The sequence below is a fragment of the Filicampus tigris genome, chromosome 11, assembly GCF_054856515.1.
Source record: "Filicampus tigris isolate MCC_2025a chromosome 11, RoL_Ftig_1.0, whole genome shotgun sequence".
NCBI lineage: Eukaryota > Metazoa > Chordata > Actinopteri > Syngnathiformes > Syngnathidae > Filicampus > Filicampus tigris.
This window is the reverse complement of record NC_141227.1, coordinates 11,288,757-11,308,070: the sequence shown is the minus strand read 5'-3', so window position 1 is coordinate 11,308,070 and position 19,314 is coordinate 11,288,757. Positions and strand designations below refer to the sequence as shown.

At 42.2% G+C, this 19,314-nt stretch overlaps 1 protein-coding gene across 5 annotated transcripts; it reads right to left on the bottom strand.

Annotated features, from left to right (window-relative positions):
- Positions 1 to 193: 193 nt before the first annotated feature.
- On the bottom strand, positions 194 to 17,698 carry rrbp1a (ribosome binding protein 1a). Of its 5 annotated transcripts, none has more exons than XM_086044444.1 (27): positions 17,576 to 17,698; positions 11,803 to 13,702; positions 10,644 to 10,798; positions 10,446 to 10,568; positions 9,829 to 9,981; positions 9,546 to 9,664; positions 9,279 to 9,432; positions 8,784 to 8,922; positions 8,493 to 8,662; positions 8,376 to 8,410; positions 8,065 to 8,140; positions 7,788 to 7,825; positions 7,605 to 7,683; positions 7,492 to 7,526; positions 7,343 to 7,409; positions 7,178 to 7,267; positions 6,984 to 7,070; positions 6,819 to 6,908; positions 6,609 to 6,701; positions 6,459 to 6,509; positions 6,287 to 6,367; positions 6,117 to 6,200; positions 4,090 to 4,167; positions 2,913 to 2,996; positions 1,843 to 1,941; positions 781 to 924; positions 194 to 691 (listed from the first exon to the last, which is right to left on the bottom strand). In XM_086044444.1, the coding sequence occupies exons 2-27, from the start codon at positions 13,682 to 13,684 to the stop codon at positions 653 to 655; spliced, it is 4,245 nt and encodes a 1,414-aa protein (XP_085900570.1). In that variant the 5' UTR covers positions 13,685 to 13,702; positions 17,576 to 17,698; the 3' UTR covers positions 194 to 652. The 5 variants fall into 5 exon arrangements, with proteins under 5 accessions (XP_085900570.1, XP_085900571.1, XP_085900569.1 ...); XM_086044445.1 differs by lacking the exon at positions 17,576 to 17,698 and adding an exon at positions 17,380 to 17,547; XM_086044443.1 differs by lacking the exon at positions 17,576 to 17,698 and adding an exon at positions 16,668 to 16,899.
- Positions 17,699 to 19,314: the final 1,616 nt, after the last annotated feature.

The following is a 19,314-nucleotide window of genomic DNA, read 5'->3' as shown; positions in this document are numbered from 1 at the left end:
CTGACCAGGATTACGTTGTGCTGCTACGTGACTGACGCTGGCAGTAATTAGAAAATTAGAAATCTCTATTGATAACCACCACCTGCATCTTAGAATTTTGTGATTAAAATTAATACTTTTTGTTCAAATATTACAACCTTAATTGAGGAAAACTTCTTACAATACTCACCAGCCTGAACAATAACACAGGCAGTTACATAGTTACACTGTAGTTTATTCATTCATACAAATTCAACGTAAGTTGGTGGCCCGCTTTGGAGAGAAGCAGGCCAAAAGCACTTGTACTGTCACTGAAGTGTCACCACCAGTAAGCACATAAAGAAAAACATACAAAATAATTGCACAGGTTGATGTACGTTTAACGTACACTCGGTTTCCCTTTTAACACTGAACCATGAGCAAATATTTGGACTAAAAGGCAGGGGATACGCATGTTCTGACATAGCCAGAATTGTTGATGGAATGTGAGTTTTCAGTCAAGATTGCAGCATGATTTCCTCCAATACTTTGAAATGCTTATATCAAATATTTGATTACTAGCATTGCAAAAAAAAAAAAAAAAAAACTACAGTACAATAAAGAAATAGTTTTGGAATGCATAACTATGATAATCATAAGGCATATTTGGTTTGATGTCCACACAGTGAGCTTCTCAGACGGACGTTCCCTCCTTTAATTCCACATATTCTCCCTTGAGAAAGAAGAGAAAGGGGCAAGATTGAATCACACTAAGCCGAGCGTCCTCGCATGTACTGTAAAAATGTGTCCGTGTGAGCTCACCTTGCCGTCTAGGTGTCCCTGTAGTGTTACCACCGTCTCTCGCTCTTTACTCAGCTGCTCCTGTGCGGTTTTGAGAAGTTGCTGGAGTTTGGAGGCTGCCTGCCCCAGGTCTCTGGACAACTTCTTCTCCTTCTCCAGACGTTCCTGTAGCAAGAGCAGAGGCAAACTACTGCTATAGTAGAAATTCGAAAGTCAAATGCTGCCGAGGTAGTGCAATTATGAATCCAACCCACATTTTCAGGACAAATGTGCCTCTGAGCTCACACAACTTCTGAGCTTGAACCTCTAGTAAGAGATCGCCGCAGAGCGGTTTCACTTTTCTTTGGCTTTTTTGCAAAATCAAAGAATGACTTCAGGGATGGAATCACGCAATCAGATAACATTTTAAACAAGCAACACATACTGTTAATTTTTTTACATTCTGTATATATTCCTAGTTCGAGTCTGTTTCAAACTGTCTGACTGAAAGTCGTCATTGAGGTCTGCTGATACACTGCTACCCTCTGCTGGCTAGTTTGGCACATCACCACTCCTCAAAGAGCAGCGTCAGACTCTTCTTTCCCTGCCACTTCCAATGGCAAAAAAAAAAAAAAACATAACAAATGACCAAAAGTTTCTAAGAAACAATTTAAGTCATTCTTGACATTTAATGAGGCAAAAAAAAAAAAAAAAAATCATCACATCTAATCACATTGTGTTTGAATTGAGTTCAACTGACAGAGGTGTCCAGCATGATCTGGACAAAATTGATAGTTTGACAAATATACCTGTACATGACTCAAATACATTTGTTTTCCCTGATATTATATTTCACGGCATCATTCTACTGGTTATTCAATTTGGTCAAGCCAGTGATGCAACCGTCCACTCCCTCAAACCAAAGCAGTGGCTGTGTGTCAGCAATGTACATTTCAGTGGCTAAATGGCAGATTAAAAACTTTATAAAAAGAAAAAAAAAAAACACAACATAGGATTTTAAAGCAAACTCGTAAAACAAATTAGATGCTACAGACAAAGTCAAAAGAACAATCTGTATTGTTAGAACCTGGATTACGACCACACCTTTAGCTGAGCAACATCTTCTGAGTCACCTTGCTGCGACTCTGCTGAATCCTTCAAAAGATCCAGTTGAGCTTGAAGTTCTGTGATGGTTGCCTGGGCCTACAAGTTGCCAAAACACACAGAGGTTAGCAAAATTGGCCGCCCGCAGCTCGTAACTTCGTCATTCTCACATTCCCAACAATTTATACTTTTGTTACCTCAATTTAACAGATTTCTTTCACAAAGGGATACGATTGGTTTGTTCCTTACGTTGTCAGTTATTTTCATGCATTATTAATTATTATTATTATTTTTTTTAAATAACTTAAGAACCACTCTATTAGTGACTCTTTTGGCCAATTAGCTGTCTCTGAGTAGTGTCATAAAACTGTTTTTCCTCCATGCAGCATTGTGACATCTTGAGAGTGAAAGCCTCGATATTCTTTTTATTATTTTAAGACACAGTGAAAATAGGTTAAATACATTTGATAAAAGCCTGTTTTGTTAAAAAATCTTTGTTTTAATACTTCGATACAGAAGGAAGCATGTCAGCCACGAAGGTAAGTGTGTACAGATTCATTTCGGTCGGTTACACAGATTAGTCCGCTCATTGTTCTATTTACTGCATCACTTTTTATGTCCCTTTGGACAGCTGGTGATGTGTCCTACCACACCATTTTAATCAATTAAAGCATAGTAAATTAGCGACTGAACATGATTTTGGGGTGATGCTGACTGTGTTGTTGAGATGTCAGTGCACAAGAGTATACAATACCAAGGTGTAATCCTAGCCTGGATAATGCAGTGTTTGATAATTCAAGCAAGAAGTTGTTTTCTGAAGAGCAATGATTTTGGAAACGCGAGGACAGCAACAGCGACACCGTTTGTTAGCACAAGTCCTTCTAAACATTGTAAAGTATCTGAGAAGTGTCGATACAAAATAGAAATAGGAGCTACTAATTGAGTTTCTTAATTGCACCAAACCGGACTCAGGCAAACGAGGACCTCCATATATATTTGAAAAAAAAAAAAAAAAAAAAAAAAAAAAAAGATAACTCATGAGAGCGAGGCATAAACGGACTGTCTTGTACCTGCTGAAAATCTTCCGACAGCTGCTGTCTTGCAGCTGACTCCCCTTGCAGCTTCTCAGTTGTCTGATTCAACTTGGACAAAACCTGGTGACACGCAGACATCTTCAATATAGATGTGTGTGGGTGTCAGCAAACATTCTTGTGCCAAACTAGCAGTCTAGCACCACACATTCGTCACAAAAGCTGCTCCACCTGGAAGTTGTCGTTAGGCGAAAGGTTCTAGTCAAACAATGCTACTCAGAGTCATTTAAACAAACAAATGGAGAGAAAGCTTGCATGCCATAAAGAGGCGAGTGGTTAGTTGTGAGCGCACATTAAAACCAACCGACAAATGTTAGCATACAGACTTGGGAGTGTCAGAGCAGAACTGGACAGATTGGACACAACACTCATGTTTTGTTTGTTTGTTTGTTTTTTTTGTTTTAAATAGACATTACCGTTGAAATATTTGGGGTCAGCAAGACTACTTTTTCATATTTTCCATGAAAAAACACCGTTGTATAAACTAAGATAATGTTAGGGATATTTGGTTTCTGGGTAAAATTTCCAAAAAATTTTGAAATTAAAATGCAGAACGGCCTTTACATGTAAACACTGCACTTTTTGCATAGCCAAGCTCTCAAACAAGGAGCCGAATGGCAAAGTTCCCAACGTGTTTTATTTATGTCTGGGCCAATAAATTTCCGGGTTCATTTAGAATTGGTATTTTAACAGTCCTCCTTATCATGTGGTTCACATTTTGACGTGAGACCAAGAAGATGGCTACCAATCAATCACCAGCACCTCACCTTTGCGAGGCTTCGAACGGGATGTATTAGGACCAAAGTGGCCACGGGCTTAGAATGTCACAGAGTGTCATCAGCAGGTTAAGCAAAAGTTCACCTGTACAGGTAGTAGGGCATTTTATCCACAAAAATCCCAAAAGCTGAATATCCCTAATTTCAGGTAGCCAGTGTATACAATTGTGCGTTTTCATTATTTTAAAGGAAAGCCCTTGTCTGGAGTAGACCATTTTGTATTCGTTTACCATCTGCTTTTCAATCAAGAATAAGGACATTCCTAAGTGACTCCAATTTCACTATTAGCCTGAATGAAAAGTAACGTTGGTGTGAGTTACTGTCATGCACGCTCTGACAAGAAGTGCCCCAAGGGTGCCCTATGACGGCTGCACCCTGACCTGACTAGGCTGAGCCTCTGTGGGACCGTTCTGTTCTCGCTGGTCGCTCAATGCGACTTGGCTCAGCTGCTCTCTGACCTGAAATGGGAAGTTGTTGCCAGTCACACATAACACATTAAGTTCACGCTACACAACATCCAACTGCGACACCGCTTCTCTTACACACGAGTGACACAAAAGCATGTTAAAAACGTATGTGGAATTGTAAATTTAAATCTGAATTATTTCAGACAAATAAGATCGTTGTTCCCAGACAGGATTGCTCAAATGTTTCTTCATTGTATGATCTTTTCTCACATTGAATATTGCATGACTAACTGGTCACTAACAGTTTTAAGTACACTAAAACCAATAGAATCTCTCTTCAAAAAAGCTGTGAAAGCATTGGATAGAAAATCATTTTCCACCCATCACTGCCCTATTCTCTAGAAACATAATATTTTAAGTTTTGATCATTTTAAAAAGTTTAAACTAGTCTGCAAAGATTTTGCATGGACTTGCGCCCCCACTTTTGAGTGAGTTTATAATGTTAAGATCCGGCATCAGTGGGAAAAGAACCAGAGTCTTCACTAGAGGTGACTGTGCAGTACTACATAGACAAACTACTTTCAGTAATCAGGTTTTATCAGTTAAAAGGTACTGTGGTCTGGATTCTCTGGAATGAGATCTCTATTCAAATAACAAACTGCACCACTTTAAGCACTTTTAAAGTCAACCTAAAAAAGTGGCTAACACTGACACGTCACTAATGTGTCAGTTTTATGTGCTGATTTCTTTCTGTCCTTCTCTTTATTGGTGTTGTTATTGTAATGTTACTTCTTTTGACCTGCTAGGGACTGCAGATGGAAAGAAGCCGTTGGCTAATTCTGGCATATTTACATGTAAATGTTCATTAATATGCACTGTCCCTTTTGAATAAATAAATTACAAATTAAGACTTTGGCAATCACACATTTCCTTTAAGGAGACGTTTCAACAAGGGTGTGTTCATACTTGACAGGTTTAGTTCACGTTAGAAAAACAAAACAAAACTGTGGAGTGATTTCTTAAAGTTCAAATTGATACCATCACCTAAACCATGGTGGTTGATCTCCATCCAGGTGCTTTTTACTGGAGAAATTTTTGGTCTGGTGTTAAAAGCCCCTTTTACAGAGAGATGTCACAAAATCACAGCATCAGATCTGCTTGCGCCTTTTACACTGAACCCGGCAAAACGAAAGGATATTGCCTCTCTGGCGTGTTTTCACAGCATCCAGCAACCGTTTTGAGACTACTTGATCTTTTTAGTGGACTCATAATTGCCATAGTCCTTTCAAATTTTACTTGCCTTATTCGGACATGGCTAACACTGGCGCTAGCATGTCAAAGCAGGAACTCCTTAACTTGTACACCACGTCTCCATCCGGAAGTGTTTAATCGGGTTAGCAGCATGCATAATATCATTTTATTGTACTGAGTTGACTGGTCATTTATTGGAACAAAGTTACGCCAATCTCTCGCTCCGCGTGTACATGCGGGTTTGCTTTTAGATTTTTTTCAGATCCAACATTTTATCAAAGGCATTTTCTATTGATATCGATCATGTGTATATCACGATACATATTGAATTATTGCCCAGCCCTAAATTGCTGAATGGCTTCAGTGGACCACTATCCCAAAATAAGAGTTTTCCCACATGACCAGTCCTCAAAATTGACAATAGCTCACAAAATCTGCCAGGGTATGTAAACTTATGAAGAAAGTTGTGTCCTCTTTGTGAATTTTTAGCAAGCTTTTCTCATGGAAAATATATACACTGGCTCAATAAAAGGTTGGGAAGCACAACTCTGATACCATCTCCGAAGGCAGAAAACTGTGGGAAAGGGGCTAAAAATGTCAGCATAAATGCCAAATAAACCAGGATCAAATGTGTAATGCAAAACCTAACCATATCAATTTTCTGATTTTCAAACGTGAACACACCCTAAATGAAAAAATACAATTCCAGGTGGGAAAGTTGGGGATGAGAAAGGGGAAAAAAAAAAAACCTTAGCAAGCTCCTCCTTGTGCGCCTGGACCTCCTTGTGGGCCAAGTCCAGCTGGTTCTGACTGCCTGACAGCTGCAGTCTTAGCTGAACACAGAGCCACAGAACACATCGTGTTATGCATGAAGACGTTTTACTCGAGAAGCTTTTTCTTATGTTTCCTGAAACTCTACCTGTTCCATCTCCTCAGCTAGGCAATGGTTTTCTGACTGCTTCTCCAGCTGTGCTTCCAGAAGCATCATCTGCTCTTTCAACTGCAAGGCACAAGCAGTTTCACACAGAAGGGCGTTCAAACATTTGAATTCTTAAAATGGAAGTTTGTGGGGCGAGGGGGCACCAGCCAACCTGCTTTATACTTTGATTTTCTGACTCCAGCTTTTGTACTTCCTCCAAAGCCTGGTGACAAAAGAGATACAGTATGTTTGAGAAAAAGCATGGAGGGATTTAAGTGTGGCAGCTACTTAAAAAGATCTCAGCCAGGTCAATATTACTTACAGCTTTCAGTTGCCCCTCGGAGCTCATCATTTTAGACTTCCACACCAACTCCTCTTCCTCCACACTCTTCTGCAGATGTTTCAGCATTCCTTCCTGCAGCGGAAGAAAAAAAGATAGACAAAACAGTAAATGTAAACGGAGCCTGCAATGACACACTCAGTTCGTTTCACTTTTCAGGCATTTGTGTACATACTACAATCATTCCTTTACCGTTTCAGCTAAAACTGTCCTGTACTGTTCACATTCTGCTTGCAGGGTAGTGTGGTTCTCCTCAGCCTCCTTCAGCTTTTCAAGCAGCTCCTGAAACAAATCCACTTGTGACATAGGAAATCGTGTGCAGTCAGTATGTGAGACAGCGAAAAGATGACGGCTTACAGGCGACTCTTGACTTGACTGGGATTGTGGGCTGTGCCGTTTAAGAACGTCCTGAGCTTTCATCGTAAAACCCTCCAACCAATTTGGCTAAGGTGCACAGAAAAAAAAAGTAGGCATAAGCAGGCTTTTAAAGGAACACTATAGTGAGAATTATAAACATATTCGGTAAAAGGCTTTCGGGACAGTTTCCAAACCTGTTGTGTTTCTAGGGGTACAAGCGGGAAGAGTTTTTGGAGAGATTCTTTGGCTTCACTTTGGAAAGCTTTTAGCTGGATCATTGCAACCTGAAATTGGGTAATATCATCAGCAAAGCGCTAGGGATGCAACGTGTTCTCGATAAGACTTCCAGAAATGCTCACTTCATTTTGCTTCGACTCCTTCAGCTGCTCTTGTAGTGACGTGACAAGGGCCTCCTTCTCTGTCAGACTAAACACAGCCATAAAAGATAAACTTAAATCTCAGACCCCAAAAGTGGAATGCAGATTTTTGAATCGACGCTGCTATTTACCTGCTTTTTATCTGTTCTGCAGAGACATCTGATTGCTGCAAAAGAAAGGGGCATGAAAATAAGCCAAAAGGATCCTTTGTTGATCTACAAGGAAGGCAGTGAAGTGTACTGACTGCAGTGTCTTTTACTTGTACCATCTCTTTGAGGTTTTTAAGTTCCTCTTGAAGTGAGGAGATGAGGCTGGCATCCTCACTAAAAGGGACAGAGCTCATGTCAAAACAATTGGACCGTAAACGTAAACAAACTAAACAAAAGGGGGCCAAGTGAACACAATCGCAAGTCAACCTGTAACATACCTCTTATGTTTCTGTTCAAGCTCAGAAATGGTGTTCTCCTGTAAGAAGAACAATTTGTGATTTGCCAGGCCGTTCACAAGTCACAGATTTTAATCAACTCAACACTTCTGTTGTGTAAATGACACGATTTAGACAGATCACATTTGATCAGAATGTAAAATTTAGTGGCTGTTGCTCCCTGATTCTGTTCTTCTTTGAAGTGCTTTAAGACAACTAACTTCTGTTGTGTTCTTATGCTACAGAAATAAAATGGATTTGACGTGTTTGCAACACTTACCGCTGCCTCCTTTTTTATCTGAAATTGCTTCAGTTCCTCCTGAAGAGTGTTTAACTGGTCATCCTTCTCCTGCAGGCTGCACAGGGCATGTACAGTTTGATTCAGACATATTAGGACAATGTTCTAAAGTATTACAAATGTTATGGTTATATTAGCAACTGTGTCATTTATTGTAAATACTTGAAAAAACATGTCAATTAAAGAGGACATATGACAACTGACGACTGTTTTGATTCAGAGCCACAACAAAACTCTGCCATTGACAAAAATTGTTCTTGGTCAAACTAAATATGTTAAAAATAAACATGTACCTGCGCTTTAATTTCTGCAGCTCCTCAGCATTTATCTGCCAAGTAAAAAAATGCCATGTTAAATGGGGTAGGGTGGTCAATAATCAGGAAAGTCAAGTTGACAAAAGAAAAACTCGCCTGTTCATTTTTACTCTGACTGGCCTCCAGCAAGGAGTTAATGGATGCCAACTGTTGTACGAGCTGTTGTTTCTCAACCTGTGTTCCCTCCAGCTGAGCAGTGAGAGCATCGACCTGAGCAACGCGCTCCTTGACCTGAGCCTCAAGATTTCCCATTCGCACCTGAAACTCTACAAAGAGGATCAGCATTGTCAGTAGAGGCCATTCAAACGGCAATTATGTTCTATGATGCATACATAGTTATAATAAAACAAAATACAAATCTCTTCATTCATTTGATTCTTTCTTGACCTGAGAGTGTGCTCGTGTCCTGCTGGGCCTTCTTCAGAGAGTCCTGCAGGCTGCTTTTTGCAGTTTGTGTAGTTCTCAGCTCCTCACAGACCTCCTCTAATTTCCTCTGCAACCCTTTCTGGCTCTCTGCATGGTTGGTCTGACAATGTCAAAAACAATTGGCACAGGTCAAACAGCAGGAGGGAGCAAAGACTAAAATGCGTGATCCTCTCTTAAGTCAAATTCCAACCACACAAGGACTTGGATGATGAAATGAAAGAAAACGGTATTTAGCTGCAAATACATTTGAAAAAAAAAAATTTGAGGCGCATTTCATTTATGTTTTCTGATATGCTTAAGACACATTCCAGCATTTTTGTGTGCATTCCAACCAAGTCTGTGACACCAGAGTTATTTACTTCCCTTATTATTAGACAAAGGTCTAGGCTTGTTGAAAGTCAGCCACCTGTATCTTACCAGATGTTGAAAAATAAATTAAATAGCCAATGATCTAACCTGCAGCAAAGAGAGCTGTTTCTCCGTGGCAGAGATCTTAGCCTCCAACCCTTTCCTCATGTGTTCATCAGTATGCACGATTTCAGTCTTCTCTCCAAGTTCCTTGGTTAGCTTTGCGCATTCCTGACGCAGTTTGGCTAGCTCCGCATTTTGTCTGGGGACAGGATAAAGTACATGTAGAGCATTTTCAGACAAAACACGATTTTTAAAAAGTGGAAGATCTGTTGACAATGCACTCGATGGGAACCTGACTAAAGGAAGGCTTACTTGCTCTCAGCCTGACTGGTTGCTTGGTTGAGAGCATCACGGAGAATAGAGTTCTCTTGCTGAAGACGGGCTAGCTGGGCATTGGGACCCTTTTCTATTTGGTCTTGCAGACTGACAATCTAAGAGAGAAACATCACATTTTTATTTGTAATGAGTCATGTTAGACACGATGTTGTGTCGTACTGGGTTATATTTATCAAAACTACTTAGCAGAAGGTTTTAATGTGAATTGCAGGCTAAAACATGCCAATCCTGTCTCTACATTGGAGGAATATTACCATACCTTGGCATTGAGCTTCTGGGTTTGGGCTACATGATCCTGGTAGCTGGCCTGCATGCGAGCTTGCAAAGCAATCATTTCCTGCTCCCTCTTGCTTAGCTGGGAGCTCAGCCTAGTCTCAACATTGGCCACCTTGGACTTCTCGGCAGCCAGCTCCTGATCAGCACAGAAAGAATTGCAAGGTGCAAATGAGCACAGGGTTGTACAGCATTCTTTCAATTTCAGGATCATCTCCATCAGGGTTATGTGGTGATGACTGTGAATTGGGCCTGATAATGTTCAAACACTTTGTATACATATTGTAATGAAATTAATGAATAAGGCATTTTACACTATAACAGTCCAGGTTTTAAAGTGTTAAGCAAAACGTACATGAAAAATTTCATTATGGACAACTATGATAACAATTCTGAAGTACATGTGACAGACATCTAGGAATATTACACTAGGAGTATTACACCAAGAGCGCAATACACAGTGTTAAAAAAGCAAAAATAAGACAAATGTCCTCTAGTTGAAATAACATTATCAACACCAAGAGTGTAAATATGATTTGCATTTCCGGCAGCTGGATTCAGGCAATATACCTAAATTTTGGTTTGAGAAAGAGATGCTCTAACCTTAGTGAGATCTCTCAGACGGTTCTTTGCTGCAGAAGAGTCCTCTTGTTGAGCCCCGAGCTGTTTCTCCTTCTCTTCCAATTGTTTCTTGAGCATGGTCATTGGGTCTCCTTTCTGAGTGGCCTGCAAATGCACAAGAAGCACACCAACGCTTGTAGTCCTCTGTGCAAGCACCAAGTACCATACCTTGTTCCATACCATGTGCCAGGTGTCCTGGATGATGCCAGCTTTCTCAGACAACATCTCAATGAGCCCGTGAGCTTCTCTCTCACTGAACACCATGCTGCTGATAGTGGACACCAACGTCTTGTAGGGGAGATACAGTGGCGTGTCAGCGGAATCCACGGCTTCCACTGTAGAGGAGAACAAGTGTACAGTTCAAACAAAGTAATACAGTGGCAGAACTTAAAAACATGTCAACAGTCACAGTTGGCAGTTTAAAGGAATCTTGACATCGTCTCAAGTCGCTGCTACTTTGGTTGATGGAAAAATGATGGCCCATTGTGGCACCAGGCAAAGACAAGCCCAAGGAACTTGTCAGAACCAATCCAGCAGTGCTGCTGGCACCACTTTCCACAGCAAGAGCTCCAGCTGTACTGACAGAGCTTTACTTCTCAAGAATGAGAGTGTGTTGTACATTTGCAGGTCCATTAGGAAGTGTTAGTTCGACGCAACGGTAAAAATATGCGAAATACCGCTAACGTTTTAAAGTAGAAATGCACGGAGCGATGTTTTGGTGACACGGAAGTCGCTACAGCTTCTTCTTCTACTACTACTACTTCCGGTATATTTGGTCAATCTCCGCATATCGAAATAATTTGTTTCCGCTCCGAAGTGTGATGCTTGAACACGCAAATCCTAATTGGATTGTGTCCATGAAACAGTGCATCCGATCAGAACTTTAATCCAAACTCTGATCGGATAAAAGAAATTTTGTCCACGTAAACATGTCAAACTTAAACCATGTCACAGGCTACATTTACAAGTACATTTCTTCCACGCATCACAGACATGCGCAGTAAAGACTGTTTGATACGAAATGTCGGAATAAGTGCTTTCATGCATGCCAATCGGATAAATAGACATAACCTACCTCTCTCGTTCGGAATAAAATCTTGATCGGAATGGGCTTGATTGGGTCAGAATATTCCAGCAGTTTTATTCCAATCAGGCATTTAATCCAAATAAATGTGTTCATGTAAACAAGTTACAAGTAAAACAGTGGGAAAAATATCATGGAATTGGACCTTTAAGTAATGGGCTAACAGAAGCTATGGTCAAATATACAAGACTACTTTGCAAAGAGTCATGTTTTACACCGGACGGGAAACAAAACTGCTCGTCCTCCTCGACTTACCACTCCCAGATTTTTTCTTGGAGGCCTTCTTCTTGGGCTCCTGGGCTTTTGGTGCAATAGACCCCACTGGGGGTACGGCCATGACGGGAACGTCTTTAGTGACAACTTCAAGTAGTGGGGCGGACTTTGTGGGCACTGCTGAGGACTTGGTTGGAGCAGCGGCTAGCTTGTCCTTAGCCGGGGCGGCGGACTTGTCCTTGGCCGGGGCGGCGGCCTTGTCCTTGGCCGGGGCGGCGGCCTTGTCCTTGGCCGGGGCGGCGGACTTGTCCTTGGCCGGGGCGGCGGACTTGTCCTTGGCCGGGGCGGCGGACTTGTCCTTGGCCGGGGCGGCGGACTTGTCCTTGGCCGGGGCGGCGGACTTGTCCTTGGCCGGGGCGGCGGACTTGTCCTTGGCCGGGGCGGCGGACTTGTCCTTGGCCGGGGCGGCGGCCTTGTCCTTGGCCGGGGCGGCGGCCTTGTCCTTGGCCGGGGCGGCGGCCTTGTCCTTGGCCGGGGCGGCGGCCTTGTCCTTGGCCGGGGCGGCGGCCTTGTCCTTGGCCGGGGCGGCGGACTTGTCCTTGGCCGGGGCGGCGGACTTGTCCTTGGCCGGGGCGGCGGACTTGTCCTTGGCCGGGGCGGCGGACTTGTCCTTGGCGGCGGACTTGTCCTTGGCGGCGGACTTGTCCTTGGCCGGGGCGGCGGCCTTGTCCTTGGCCGGGGCGGCGGCCTTGTCCTTGGCCGGGGCGGCGGCCTTGTCCTTGGCCGGGGCGGCGGCCTTGTCCTTGGCCGGGGCGGCGGCCTTGTCCTTGGCCGGGGCGGCGGACTTGTCCTTGGCCGGGGCGGCGGACTTGTCCTTGGCCGGGGCGGCGGACTTGTCCTTGGCCGGGGCGGCGGACTTGTCCTTGGCCGGGGCGGCGGACTTGTCCTTGGCCGGGGCGGCGGACTTGTCCTTGGCCGGGGCGGCGGACTTGTCCTTGGCCGGGGCGGCGGCCTTGTCCTTGGCCGGGGCGGCGGCCTTGTCCTTGGCCGGGGCGGCGGCCTTGTCCTTGGCCGGGGCGGCGGCCTTGTCCTTGGCCGGGGCGGCGGACTTGTCCTTGGCCGGGGCGGCGGACTTGGGTGAGGTTGGTGCGGACTTGCCCGAGGTGGAGATGGACTGGGATGAGATTTTATCAGAGACAGGAGCAGATTTAGCAGAGGGTGGACCCGATTTAGCCAAGGGAGGAGCAGACTTAGAAGTATTTTTGCTTGACGTTGAAGCAGGGGAAGCCTTGGCAGAAGTTGGAGGAGCTACTTTGGTTGGGGCAGAGGCAGCCACTGTTTTGGCCTTGGCAGGTTCCATGGCCTGGACTGAAGTAGGAACTGGTGAGGGTTTGCCTGGTGCAGGGGCAACTGCAAGTGGAGGCTGAGCAGAGGTTGGTTCAATCTTTGCTGATTTCTTCTTCTTTTTGTCTTTAGGCGAATGCACAGGTGAGGACTCAGCAGGATTTGGGCAATGTTTGACCGCTTTGGGCTGTGGCTGTGCTGGTGCAGAGGTTGCATTTGGCTTTGCCTCAGAGATGGATTGAGAGACATTAGTAGTAGCCACAATTGGTGCAGCAAGAGGCTTTGCGACTAGTTCAGCCTTACTTGTCTCATCTGTTTTTTCAGCTTCTGGGATCACTCCATTGGGCTTTTCTTCCTTCTTCTTTCCACGGTTCTTCTTATCAGCTGTTTTGTCCTTTTTCTTTTTCTCTGTGCGACCTGACTGTATCTTACCTATCTCATTACGCTGTTTCGCCAGTGCCTCTTCATAAGAGGTCTCCTTCATAGAGAAGGTAGAGACAAGAATAATCCCAACTGCAGAGATCACCATGAATCCACCAAAAACCATCATACCAAGGGTCTGGGGGTCATAGATATCCATTGTTCAATGTTAATTCACCTAAAACAAGAGAGACAGATATTTCAACATGGATTTGTGTAGCAAAAATTGAATGCAGAGGGCTACTGGTTTGGTACAGACATAAGAGATTTTCAGGGTATGCATACGAGTTTGTCATTAAGTGGCACAAGGAAGCGCACTGAGTTACAGCTGTATTTACTGTATTTTTTGGTCATTTTATTGTTTTATATTTATGGCCGGGAATTGTTTTGTGTATGATTTGAGGTTACGTCTACACTGTTGGGAAAAACAAAAAACAACTGTTACCACTGGATACTGACGATCCCCCTGTCGAGTGGATCCAAAAGTTTAAAAATGACCAGCATGAGGGGGATCTCAAATTTTGCCGAGAAGGTTCTGTCAATTAACGCACAAATACTCCAACATGTTCTAATGAAATAGCTAACATCAACCCGAAATCGTTGAGCCACCAATTGAACTTCAGTAGCCATGCGTATATGCAAGTGTAATGAATGAAGACTGAGGTTGTAGAGACAGTGAACTTCAATCCTTAGTGAGGACTGCTAACTTTAGTTGCTAGCCCTAGCCAAAGCCGACTCCAACCGTCGATTTTCTCTTGCTACTCTGTCCTCCTCCCACAGTCCACAAACATACATGTTTGGTTCAATGAAGACTTGTGAGCATCAGTGGTTGCTTGTCCCTACCTTGCGATTGTCTGGAGACCAGTTCAGGCTGTACTCTGTCTAACGCGACAAAGCCAACTGGGGATTTGCTCCAGCTCACTCACAACCCTACTGAATACAAGAATATTATAGAAAAGGAATCGATGGATGTAACGCATTATCATTACTACATGGACATGGGGATCAAACATGTTGAAATGTCACTTAAAATAATCTTTAGAGTTAATCATGGTTTTACAACAGTGACAGTTTAAACCTGAAACTGATTTTTTTTTCCCCAAGTAAAAACAGTTTTGCGCTTGACTTTTAGGTGCACTGTACTTAAACATTTTTCTCTTGAATCTTCCAAAATTGGATAGAAGTTGTGTTAAGACAAGGAAGCAAAACTTCAAATAAACAAAATCAAAATGTTTTCCTTTTGAATGAGAATGATTTTTTTTTTAACTTTTCCCATGCCTACTCATTGAGAATAATTTTCCCGCATAGCCCTTCATACCTGTAACTGCCTCAAGATGTCCCTGTTCTGCACTTTTAAAAACTCTAGCCTTGAGGCTACAAAAATCAATAAGCAGGTAAAATCCAACTCCCCAAATAAGTGGTTAAACTAAATGGGATCTAGGCCTTTTCTTAATCTTTATTATTTATACTACATTGGATATGGAATGTGCTAAACTTAATATACTTATACTTGGTATAGTCCATCCATCCATTCTCTACACCGTTTATCCTCACAAGGGTCGTGGAGAGTGCTGGAGCCTATCCCAGCTGTCTTCGGGCAGTAGGCGCGGGACACCCCGAATTGGTTGCCAGCCAATCGCAGTACTTGGTATAGTAATAGTTGCAAGTTTGTGACATTAAACCAGTGCTTCTCAATGATTTTCTATTACGCAAGAAGAAGAAACCATATTGTGCCCCCAATTCTCTAACGCAACTGTAAATAGTATCATTTGTATATAAAATTGTTGGAGGTACACGTCTGCATAACATAGTATTCTTATTAACATTGAAGAAAACAAAAAAATTAATGTAGATCAAATTAAAACAAACAACAACGTTAACATATTTTTTAGTATGTCAGAAAAAAAAAATGAAGTGCATCAATTTGCCTGAAATTACAAATAAATGAACAAGAGCGCCACTGCCACATACTGTGGTCGATGTGCATTTACACTTTATTCTAGTATGGCAAAAAAAAAGCAAAAAGCAAAAAAAAGCATGTCTCCCGCCCCCCCTCCACACACACACGGGGCCCGCCCCACTATTTGAGAAGGACTGCATTAAAGTGAAAGATTTTTATCTTAAATTAATTACACATATGTTCTTATGGTTAAACCAAGACTATAATGTGGGCTCACAGAGTCCAGAGGCTCTTTTCGTGTGAAGGTCTTAAAACTGGCAAAGATAGGGAAAAGTTTATACAGGCTCTCAGAATGTCACGTCACACATCAGGACATCTGCGCTCACACTCTTCTGATGACTGTACCTCTCAGAGTCCCTTTTTCTTGTAGATTTGCACTCTTTTGAAGAAAGACGCCAATGGCATAATCCCAAAGGAATGCATAACACAGATTCACTACATTCACTGGAAATCGCGATTTAGCGATTATACAACACGATTAAACGACCCCATCCTCCACCCCACAAATTAGTATTTTGATAGTTTATGTGCTGTATGTTGCAAAAATAGGCTCAATTTGGATACATTTATTAACTTTACAACACGCAGGTAAAAGGTGTCGACGTCGAGTAAAGTCAATACGTGTACATTGCAGAGCAGCCGATCGTTTCACATAGGCGCGAGCACGCACACACTCATGCGCGCACACACACACCTACCAAATGATACTTTTATAGCATGTTTTAACATAATTCCATCCGTTTACAACTCTGAGAAAACCTCCATATATTCATTCGATGTAGGCGAATTCCTAAACTACTGTACTGCCCCAACTAATACGACAATACTAGGAGACGTTAAAAACAACCTCTAGCTGTCAAAGAGGCGGCTAAACAAATATAGTGTATAATTGTGAAATTACCCGTGCGTTATATGCATTTAATCGCTCATTTACACGGTAGCCTGTTAGCTAACAGTGGGAATCAATGAACTTGGCTAGCGACGCGAACTTTTTAGAATGACGTGTCAAGAGAACTGCAGCCAAAACGTTATAACATGTGCAGACGAAACGCAAATCACGCAAAATAACTTCAATGAAGTTTATGTTTACAAGTAGGCAGATTTGGTTTTAGCAGGAGGTAGCTTGCCAAGCTAGTTCTCTCCGTGGCTTTAATCGGAATATTCCTATTCCCACACTACTTACCTCGCTATTGATGAGATTGTCTGCTTGGCTCAAAGAAAAATTGAGGGATTTCCGAGATCTTACAATTGAAGACGTAACAATTGCGGTTTGAGGTTCCTCTGTATTTGCAACGGTTTATCTTAGTTGCTTTTTCCCAGATATCTTCCTCCTAACTCCGCTGGGCAATCGCTGGACTACTGTGAAGTCGTGGCACTTCTAGCTGGCTAGACGTGCTGGCCCGGTGCCCCAGATAGCTAGCGTTAATCCAGGGAAACTGATTGGCTGGACTGCATTCATACAGGAAATGAGAAGTTTGGGATTTGTAGTTTTCAGTTTGCTTGCCATAGTGATAGGTTCACATTTGAATGTTTTGTTTTCTGTCACACAAACAGGGCTTGTTTAAAATTATTATTTTTTTGGTATTTGCACAAATTAAATGTTTGGGTAACTTAAAACATTGTGGCCAGACATTTTTTTTAATTATTGTATACCGTAATTTAAAGTAAACAATTTTACCTTTTTCATAGTGAGAGCTGTGATTTGTTTCTATGACTAGTAACTTTTTTTTCACGACAGAAATCCTCTAAATCACAGAATACAATGTCCTATTTGTGTGCCATTCATCCACAACCATAACTTCATGTTGCAGCATGGTAATGCACACCCTCTTGTTGCAAGGTTCATAACACAATTCCTCGAAACCAAAAATATTCTTCCATGGCAGCATACTCACCGGACATGTCACCTAGTGAGCATGTTCGGGATGCACTAGAATGGCTTATCGGACAGCATGTTCCAGTAATATCCAGCAATTTCACACAGCCACTGAATAGTAGTGGAACACCATTCCACAAGCCACAAATCAACAACCTGGTCAACTCACTGCACAGGGAATGAGTTGCGGTGTGTGAGGTAAACGGTGGTCACACCTGTTACGGACTGGTTTTCTGACCCTAGATCCCACAATAGATTAGAACTGCACATTCTAGAGAAGCATTTTACTGTGGATAGCCTCAGGCACACTTGTGCAATAATAATGTCACCTAGTGAGCATAATAATGCTGTCTAATCAGCATCTTCATTTGGCACACCTGTTAGATTACCTCAGCGAAGTAGAGCTGGTCACTAACACGAATTAAGACAGATTTGTGAACAATATTTGAGAGAAATAAACGTTGTAAAAGCTGTAGATCTATGAGCTCCGTGACAAATCTGAGTATAATCAAAAGTGTTGACACCTTTTGTTCAGTGTAAATCATTCATAATTCAAGACCAAAATTCTTTGGACATCCACAACCTGCATCCTTCAAACACTTTTGAATTTTAAGATCATACTGGTCATGTTTCTCAAGAGTTTGTCATGTAGGTTGCCCTTTCATCAATCTGCTATTAAACATAAGTCATAATCTAGAAATACAAATATTACGCAATGAGAGTAAATGTTTGCTTTGTTAACATAATCATTCAAAATGTGAGTGGTTTTGCCATGTGTTCGAGAGCAAATGGCAGGCTGGGCAGGGCACACTGACCTTGGGAGGTCAAGTATTGATTTTAGACATCAATGTATTATTTCAGGCATGACATGTCTTAAGAGACAATTACTGCATGTTGTGCACCTCATGGGTCTGTAAAATATCTGCTTCTACACTCAAATTTCAACTGAAGTCCACCTGGAAGAGCCATCTCATTTGAAAGATAAGGCAGTTCTACTGTGTCAGCTCTTCTATATCCATTTCTGTATGACCTTACTGCATTCTATGCTCTGTGACCATTTATCTCAAGGGCAGTGGGATAAGAAGCAGGTGTGTTAGAATACTGCGATATGCTTCAACAATCAAAGTTTTTATACATCAAGACATATTTGCAATTAATTTCAGAGCAGTTTTTCTACACGTGTGTGCACAACCAATTATCACAAATACCTTCTAGCTTGTTACAAATATTTTAAAAGGTTTTTGAAAGCTAGGACAAGTCTGAAATTTGAAAGAGAGGTACGCATCCTACCCCCGACCTCCCCCTATCTATTGCAATGCCGTGTCTGTGACCCTCTCTTTAGACACTGCCTGTTTGGAGAGTTTAGCCAATGAGCCTCCCTCTATTGCGGGGTGTGTCAGAATGTGAGTGCAGGTTTCAATACCATGCATGACAACTGCAGAGCGCTCGCGAGCCTCCCTTAAGACAGTACTAAAATCTATTGTAGATTTACTCGTGGAGGCAGCAGTTAGTTGGATTGCACTTGTCAATTAGTGTGCAGATCTCCTAATATTTTTTATTCTTGACATAATTACGTTTTGAGTGTAGCACTGCCATCGCATGCGAATGGTGACCGTGTCCAGTCTAGCTGTAAATCATAGGTAGATCATGTAAATAGACATGTGATGTCACAATTAGGCAAAATTTAAAGAATTGCTTGCTCACAAACATTTTCAGAAATAGGCTGCACCTTAAAGATTTACTTTGTCATGGTTGATAGTTATGGAGCCACTCCAGAGGCCCAAAAATGTTTTTACAAGCAATTAAAAAGTTCAAATACCATAATATGTCCTTTATAATCTTACAAATATACTGTATCAACATGATAATACGGCTAGAGGAGAAAACATGACACATCCTGGTCTTTGGACCATACTCCCAAGCTATCTATTTGTTTGCTCTACTCGCAGTTGCC

What these genes read in the sequence shown, in the direction of transcription:
- rrbp1a (XM_086044444.1), bottom strand. Translation starts at nt 13,684, where the DNA reads ATGGATATCTATGACCCCCAGACCCTTGGTATGATGGTTTTTGGTGGA. An exon ending in GCAGAACAGATAAAAAGCAG is followed by an intron (nt 7,410 to 7,491) that starts GTAAATAGCAGC and finishes GGCTGTGTTTAG; the next exon opens with TCTGACAGAGAAGGAGGCCC. An exon ending in TACCCCTAGAAACACAACAG is followed by an intron (nt 7,071 to 7,177) that starts GTTTGGAAACTG and finishes TGTGCACCTTAG; the next exon opens with CCAAATTGGTTGGAGGGTTT.